Consider the following 9,238-nt stretch of genomic DNA (forward strand, 5'->3'; position numbering starts at 1 on the left):
AACAGGAAAGAATTACTCCTATCACCTTGAATTTGTATAGCCAAAGCCTCTTATTTCAGAATAATTTTCAGGTTTCATTTGGCGATCGTGAAGTGCCCCCAGTTGATTGGTACACTTTGCCTGGTACTTTAATATTTAATATTTTTATAAAACTTTCTTATTTACTCTGAGCAATTATCACTGCATGTCAGTAATTTCATATACTAAAATCTGGAATGTAAAAAACATCTTTTCTTTTGGTGTGAATGTTCTGGTTATGTGAGCATTTCAAAAAATTAGAAATAAAATTATTTAGGCTCTAACAATTATCATTTAGTCATTGCTTAAGAATTAAAAGGAGTAATTGGTTATGCTTAATTGATTTGATGGATAATTTCTGTATTGTTTGTATGCTCATTAAAATAGATGCCTGTCCGGCTGGGCATGGCTCAGTGGTTGAGCATCAACCTAGGATTCAGGAGATTGAGGTTCAATTCTCGGTCAAGGCACATGCCCGGGTTGTGGGCTTGATCCCCAGTCGGGGGCGTGCAGGAGGCAGCCGATCAGTGACTCTCTCTCATCATTGATGTTTCTATCTCTCTCTCCCTCTCTCTGAAATCAATAAAAATATGTTTAAAAAAAAATAGATGCCTAAGTTGTTTCATATATATGAATATATATACTATATATGTATTGTGTATGTCATACATGTTATATGTCTGATATATATTTGTTATACAATTATATATAATTGTAATTGTAATTACATATCATTATATAGTGTAAACAAATGTAGTATATATTTATGTGTAATTTATATGTTTATTTGTATATAATTTAAATACTGTTGATTGGTGGCTTCTGGAATTCATGGAAGCTTAGACTTTGAAAATGTCATCTCAGAATCTTTGTCACTATATTGCCTCTCTTGTTCCTCTATCCCCAGGAGAAATTTATTTATTCTCTCTAAAAGGCTCATCCTCCATCATAATTGCCAAATGTCCCATTTCTTATCAACTCCTGAGAGACTTACAAATAGCTTTTAAAAATGTATAGGACTTTTTCTATCTTAGGGAAAAAAATTACCTGATTCTACTGCCCTTCCATGCTATTTTATTTCCCTATTTCAATATGGTTTTAGAGTTTTGTTGGTTTGTGTGTGTGTGTTTTAAAATATGTTTTTATTGATTTCAGAGAGAGGAAGAGAGAAAGAGAGAGAGAGAAACATCAGTGATGAGAGAGTCATTGACCGGCTGCCTCCTGCACCATCCCTAACTGGGGACCGAGCCCACAACCCGGGCATGTGCCCTGACTGGGAATTGAACCGTGACCTCCTGGTTCATGGGTGGATCCTCGACCACTGAGCCACACCGGCCAGGCATGATTATAGTATTTGAAGACATTTCCTGCCTTCTGCTCTTTACCTATTTCCTTCTTAATTTCTTGCTTTTGTGTTACCTAAACTGTACGCTTGAAGATCACCTGTAATTTCCTTCTTTTTAAACACATTGGCCTTGGCCCATCCTTTACCTTGATATCTGCAGTATTTAGTGGGTTTGGCAGCTTAATACTCCAATTTCTTCCTTCATTGACTTACGATATTTTACTTCTCTCACTCTCCTGACCCCTTGAGCAATATCCTAAGCCCCTCCCCTCCCTTTTATTGTCTCCTTTGGCTTTTTTGATAATTAGGGTTTTCTGTATTAACTCTTAATGGTTAATGAGAACCCTTTCTTTTTCCCTGTGTGTTTCCCCTCCACTCCCACCTTGCAACTCAACATGCACAGATTCACTTCCAGTCCAATATACATCTTGCCATGTTTCCTATACCTTATTAAAACTGCTTTCTTTATGGTCTGATTCAAGTACTCGCCATTCCAGTTAAATCTCTAATCATTCCAGTCCCTATTGATTTTCAGTGAATTTTATTTTTTAAAGACTTTAATAATGTCTTGCCTACTTTATGAATGAATGACATATATTCCCAAATAAATTGTATATCCCTAAGCAATAGTTATTTTGTCCTTCAATAGATTCTTTAATCCATATTGTGTGTGGTAGGGATTTCACAAATACTCGTTGAAAGTAATAATTGAATTCTCTTTTTTTAGATTCTTCTTTAGAACTCTTCCTTCTTATCCACAATTTGGATAGCCAGATGTTGAGAGGAGACAAAAGCCAGCAAATTATTGCACAATTGTCATCTTTACGTAACATATACCTTATAGCATCTATTGATCACCTCAATGCTCCGCTCAGTAAGTTAAATAATACTATTTTTCTTTCTTGACATATCTTTCTTACAAAATTAATTTTCTTACTATTGTCACAGCATTTGTTTTTTTAGTACAGTTTTCTTTTATTGCATCTTTAAAGTCACAGGTAGCCAAAAATCTAGGTGTCCTAAATCTGTTTTAGAACATAATAATTGGAAATAAAAATTCAGATTCTAAAGGAGGTGTTTTACACCTAAAACTTCTCGAAAGAGAGGAGACCCAACTGCTATTTTGATCTTTTTCTACTCTTTGTGGTATAGCAACATTTATTTTATGCAATTTAATTCAGAAACTGTGATAATCTTATTGAACAAAATGTTAAATTATTAAAACTTTGTAAAAGAATGCCTTGGTAGCACTAATATGTTTTAACTTATATTTAATATACCAATGACAATTCAGATGTTGATTGACAATGAAATTAGATTGTTAGGGACTGATTTGGATGGGGAAATGGCAAAAACAGAAGTTTACAGGATTCATTTTTTATTTAATGTCTCATTCTTCCCTAGAGTGGAATTTGGAATTTAGTAACATAACAATATGGAAATAATTAGTAATTGTTTTCATTTCTTTCGTCATGTGCTCTAGTGTGGGATCATGTAAAGCAGAGTCTTTATAACTGGCTCTGGTATGAAACCACTACATATAGTCCATATACTGAAGAAACCTCCTATGAGAATTCTCTTCTGGTTAAACAGTCTGGATCACTACCACTTAGTTCCCTAACTCATGTCTTACGAAGCCTTACCCCTAATGCAAGGTAAGAATGAAAATTATAGTTTTTTGTTTTTTTTTAAATTATACATTTTAAAGCATGCACTACTAGTTTTAATGGCAATACTAAAGTTCCTACTTAGCCTGAAGGATTAAGAGAATAGTAGTAATAAGAGTCCCTAGTACTGGGTTATATCAGACTACTCAATAGTAGTCTACCAAATTGCCCAATAATAAAGCAGGAGTACCAACATTTTTTTTTCATAATAGATTTTTATATTTGTGAATAGGAGCATCTTGGTGGTCATTATGGAGGAAAAGCAGAACTTTGATGGATTTTACTTAAATTTGATGGTTATTTTTAATTACATATAAGTATTGTAATTCAAACACAGGCTCCTTTACATGAACTAGTTCATTTGATCCTCATAACCACTCTAAGGTAGATAGTAAAGGGCACAGGGATTTTTATTCAAATCTGCCTGGTTCTGAGGTTCATGCTTTTAAACATCTTTGTATAATGTCTCCAGTGAAGCACTTTCAGCAGCCTAACCAAGAGGCATATCTGAGTTAATAAAATCTTAAGAAAATGGATATAGCATGAGCCAGCAAAAAAATAAATTGTATGAAAATTAACTTGTTGAAAGAGACTTTTAGTATCACACCACCACCACCGAAGCATACAATTCTAGAACTATTTTTAACAAGACAACGTGTTAAAAAACAACAAACCTTGTTGAGAATAGATCATTAAGATTTGAATAAAAATACTATGTTCTTTAGTGGACTGAATAATATAAAGGCAGTAGCACTTCCTTCCAAGTTAGAAATCTATTAGATCTATAAATCAAAACATAAATGATTTTTTTGTGTTTTAAACAGAAAACTCAAAAAATTTTAAGAATAAGGAGTTAGACTAGCAAAGACGTTTTTCTTTATTTGAAGTGTAATGAGGGAAGTTGCAGATTAGTCACAGAGATGTAGATTATAGCATAGATAGTACAGTCAGTATTGTGATAACTACGTATGGGACCAGGTGGGTACTTGAAGCCGGGCGGTGGGGTGTGGACCGCTCTGTAAAGTACAGGACTTTCTAACCACTTCGCTGTACATCTGAAACTAATACAGAATAATATTAAATGTAAACTGTAATTGAAAAATAAAAAAATACATTAAAAAAAGAGCAATGAGGGGACATTTCTGTACAAGATGGCATAATACTTTCACACTTTGATTCATCTTCTCTTGGGCCAAACACACTGCATCATAGATTAAATGTAACAAAAATAAAAAGATTTAGCCTGACTAAAAAATATGAACATCTCAGTAGAACAGAATCATAAAGCAGTGAGAGAGGTGAAGCCACAGCCCAGCTACCTTATGGATCTAGAAGCAGCATTGGCAGCCAGGAGTTTAACTTATGTGGAATAACAGTAGTGTGACAATGTCACTTAGTGCCCACACCCAGACATTTTTGTTCAGGACAAATATTAAATTGGATGGGATGGTAGATGTAAAAATAAAAAGCATGTAAAATGATAGTATATGGTGTTCAAATTTATATATACAGGATGGGCAAAAGTAGGTTTACAGTTATGAGTATGTGAAACAGTTTATTCTTGTATTATTATTTTTTAATTACTGTATTATTTGCCATACGAACAACTCTAAACCTCTTTTTGCCCATTTATTTATATGTGTATATAAATAAATACATTTATTCATATGTATATATATGAATAAAAACTTTTCAATGTAGGTGGATATGAAAAATTCCTAATTTAGGATAGTAATGACCCTGGAAAAGAAAGGAGGGGAATAGGTAGGAGATGGGGTACACAGGAACTTTCAAATAGATCTTGGGCTTTTTTGCTAGCAGTTTATTTTCCATGTATTTGTTTCTCTTTTTAAAATTTTTGTTTTAAAATAATTATAGATTCACAGAAGGCTACAAAGAAATGTACAGGGAATTCGCAGCACCTCTTTCCCAACTAGCCCTCATGCCAACATCTCACACCACAGTGCAGTATTAAAACCAAGAAACTGACATTGGCATGATCCATGGAGCTGCTTACTTATTTCGATTTCTCCATTAATACATGCGCTCATTTGTGTGTATGTGTGTGTGTGTGTGTTTAGTTACGCGATTTTGTCACATGTAGCTTTGCTTAACTACCTCCCAATCAAGACACTCAACTGTATTATCACAAGACTCCCTCATGCTAATGAATTTTATTTTATAAAGCTGTTTTTGTACACTTGAAAATAAGATTAGCATTGTGTTAATATTGAAATAGGTATTAAATGGGTATCTAATCAAAATTTTTGATGGAATTAGGAACAGAAAAAGTCTTCAATTTTACTGTTATGCTTACTGCTAATGCAAGTTGCTATGTATGAAATTGGGGATCCATGCAATATAAGTACTCACAACATTAAATATGACGCTGACTGCTCTAAAGCATATATTTTTTAATGTGGCATACTTAAATGTGTGCTAGCCTTCAACACTTTTAAAAATATATTTAAACTACTTTGAAATTTTGGTTCATTCTGCAAACGCCAATATTGTTCAGTCTTTACTTACTATGAATGTGATTGGTCAAAAATCTTAACCAAGCCCTGGCTGGTGTTGCTCAGTGTTTAGAGTGTTCGCCTGAACACCAAAGCATCATGTTTGATTCCCGGTCGGGCACGTACCTGAGTTGCAGGTTCAATCCCTGGCCCTAGTCGGGGCACATGTTGGAGGCAACCAATCAATGTGTCTTTCACATCGATGTTTTTCTCTCTCTCACTCTCTTTCTCCCCCCATTTCCACCTCCCTTCCACTCTCTCTAAAAATAAATAAAAAGTCCCTTGGTATCTTCGAGGGATTGGTTTCAGGACACCCTGTAGATAATATTTATTGTTGTGAGTACTTATATTGCATTGTTAAAAAAAAGTCTTAACCAAAATATAGCTGTGGAGTCAGTGGCAGTGCAGTTGACCCTTGAACAACATGGGTTTGAACTGCACAGGTCCACTTTTTTACACTCAGACTGTTTTCAATAAATATATAATCAGCCCTCAGTATCCCCTTGTTTTGCATCCATGGATTCAATCAATTGCAGATCAAAAACAGTATTTTCAATCCATGGTTGGGGATCCCCAGAGGCGGTGGGCCAACTCTATGCGTTGTTCTACGCCATTTCATATAAGGACCTTGAATATCCTTGGAGTATGGTATCTACAGGGTGTCCTGAAACCAATCCCTGGAAGATACCAAGGGACAACTAAGAGTCAAAAGTTATACTTGGGTTTTCAACTACTTGGAGGGGAGGGATTGGTGCCCCTAACCCCTCTCATTGTTCAAGGGTCAATTATACTTAATTATACAGTGGTTATTTAGATAAGCCAAGTATATTTATAGTAACTGTTTTCTACATTATCATAAAAATGAAAATGCAGAGGTTTAACATTTTTGCTATACCCAAGGACTCCTAGGAATCTTAGTTTGTGTAACATTGCTTTCAACCCCATAATTCCACTTGGTCCACTCTCCTACAGAAATAATTCAAAATCAGTAAGTGGCCTGTCGGCATGGCTCAGTGGTTGAGCATCAGCCTAGGATCCAGGAGATGGAGGTTCTATTCCTGGTCAGGGCACATGCCCCAGTTTCGGGCTCGATCCCCAGCAGGGGGTGTGTAGGAAGCAGCCAATCAATGACTCTCATCATTGATGTTTCTCTCTCTCTCCATCTCCCTTCCTCTCTCTGAAATCAATAAAAATATATTTTAAAAAATAATAAATAAAAATCAGTAAGTGAAAAAGTGAGGTATAAAATGGTGTAAATACCATATATAAATGCATGAATTTGTGTTTTCAACCTGCCTTATTCCACAAAGATTTTAGAAAACACACACAAGTATCATTTCCACATCAGATGTTAGTGTTGTTATTTTAGGGCTATGGGATTGATATTTTCATTAGATTTTATTATATATTCCATTTTCTATAGTGCACTAACCTATTGACTAAAAAAAAAAAAAAAAAAAATAGTCCTAAATTTTCCTTAAAAGGAATTTAAAAAGTGTTTTCTTTTTAAGTAGGCCAGTATATGATGGTCCTTGGAGAAAGGAACAGAGCTAATGTAGACAAGCCAAGTATTTCACATTCCCTTCATGTATTTCACTACTAGCTGTTATCTTTTGATGTTAACATTTTGGATTTGAATTCCTATATGTTTTTTGGTTTTTTTCTAGGGGGATTTTCAGGCTACTAATAAAGTATCAGCTGGATAACCAGGATAACCCTTCTTATATAGGTATCCAATATTTATATTAAGTTGTGTGACTTTGTTTCACCCCATAAATTCCTTTTTCTGGAATCTAATACTAGCACTACAGTTTTTCACAGCGATGAATAAATGGTTTGCTCTGTGATCATGGTGTCTGCCACGTGGCAAATATTCTAACAGCCCTACAGATGCACAGCTGAACAGGCTGTTCATCAATGTGAACTGAAAGGCAAGCCCAGCTTGCTTTTTAAATTTATTGTGCTAACAATGGATGTGTATCTACCAATTACATATATTTCATACATTGGGCATCTTAGGAGATTTTGTTCCCTTGGAGTAAAAATGTGTTAATTTAAACATTTTAATAATCGTTCAGCTCTCATGCCTTACTAGGTCCCCTCTTTAAAAGTCAACTTTGTTCACACTATTTAGAACTGCCTACAGGGTTATGTAATACTTGGTCAGTTGACTATTTTTAACCAATCATTTTTGTTTAAAAAATATAAGCCACAGTATTCTCTAGTTTTGCTTCTTCCAGAGGCACTTACCAATTTTTTTTTTTTTTTAAATCAATACTGAATGACTGCTTTGAAATACTGTGGCCACAAGCACTATTTCTGTGGTCTTTGGTTTGGGTATCCACATATGGGATCATGTCTTAAATGCTGACTTATGTTCACATCTCCTTTTGAACTCTCCAGGACTTTCTTTTCAAGATTTTTACCAGCAGTGTCGGGAGGCATTCCTTGTCAATAGTGATCTGACACTTCGGGCCCAGTTAACTGAATTTAGGGACCACAAGCTTATAAAAACTAAGAAGGTGAGACTTTGCTGTTATAGCATATTCCAGGAATAGCATTTCTTGTTTACTTAAGGTCAAGTGTTCCTTTGACTGAGATCTGATTGTGGAACTGAGGTTCCATGATAGGTCACAAGGATTCATTTAGTTCTGTAGAAAGAGATAAGGTAATGAGATTAGACGGCCAGGAACTAAGCCTAAAAGTGTGACATTTAATAGCCAACTAAAAAATACGCCTGCAAGGTGAGAGGAACAGCCAGAGTCGGGAAGAAAATTAGGATATGTTGTCACAGAAGCCAAGAAAAGCATGTTTTAAGAAAAAAAGAATGGTCAGCAGTGTCAGGTGCTGCTTAGAGGCCAACCAAGGACTAGAAAGACCTATTGGACTTAGGAATATGGAATCCCTCTGTCTAAGCCAGCAGTTTTCAGCCGGTGTGCCACAACACACCGGTGCGCCACAAGAATATTAAACCGTGATACCTGACTGGTTTAGTCAGGGGCACTAACCTCTTCTCCCTTAGATTGTCAAATAAAAATATGACAACAGCCAACATAGCAATAGCCGTCCTGTGTGAGTCAAAATTATACCTATTTTTGTCAGATTGGCAAAAAACACAGCATGTTTTTTGGTGTGTCGCATAATTATAGTATTTTATGTGTGCCATGAGGTGAAAAGGTTGAAAATCACTGGTCTAAGCAAGAGCTTTTTTGGTGACATGATAACGGTGGCAGTAGCTAGGTTGTGCAGGGTTGAGGGAAAAGTGAGGAAATAGAGACCACCGTTGATAGACAACTCTTCTGAAAAGGTACAGGGGTTGGGTGATAGTTGGAAAAGAACAAGGGTTCAGTGAGAGTTACTTAAAAATGGGAGATACCTAAATGTATTTTAAAGTCAATGGAAAGGATCCAGTTGAAGGAATAAAAGAACAGAGAAATCAGTAGTGTAAGATTGTCTATAAAGAGCAGGATGAAGAAAATAAATACCCACCTACTCACCCTCTAGTCTTTGCCACTATAAAGTGACTTAACTATAAACTCAGTGTAAATAGATTTATGTCTGTGTGCCCTTTTCCCTTAACTTTTATACTTCTAAATTTATATAAAATATTAAATACACTTTTTAACCTATGATGGGATTTAAATTTATCTCTTACAAATGACTAACATCCAGGGTATTCTTACATCTTTTAG

At 35.2% G+C, this 9,238-nt stretch overlaps 1 protein-coding gene across 3 annotated transcripts in view; it reads left to right on the forward strand.

Annotated features, from left to right (window-relative positions):
* Positions 1–9,238, forward strand: part of ORC2 (origin recognition complex subunit 2) — a 31,910-nt gene that overhangs the window by 20,947 nt on the left and 1,725 nt on the right. For all 3 annotated transcript variants that reach the window (XM_081141753.1, XM_081141754.1, XM_081141755.1), the window contains exons 14-17: positions 2,091–2,237; positions 2,847–3,018; positions 7,214–7,275; positions 7,950–8,068. In XM_081141753.1, coding sequence (XP_080997879.1) covers positions 2,091–2,237; positions 2,847–3,018; positions 7,214–7,275; positions 7,950–8,068 — 500 coding nt within the window. The remainder of the gene's footprint in view (positions 1–2,090; positions 2,238–2,846; positions 3,019–7,213; positions 7,276–7,949; positions 8,069–9,238) is intronic.

Source organism: Miniopterus schreibersii (assembly GCF_964146895.1).
Source record: "Miniopterus schreibersii genome assembly, chromosome: 7".
Taxonomy (NCBI): domain Eukaryota; kingdom Metazoa; phylum Chordata; class Mammalia; order Chiroptera; family Miniopteridae; genus Miniopterus; species Miniopterus schreibersii.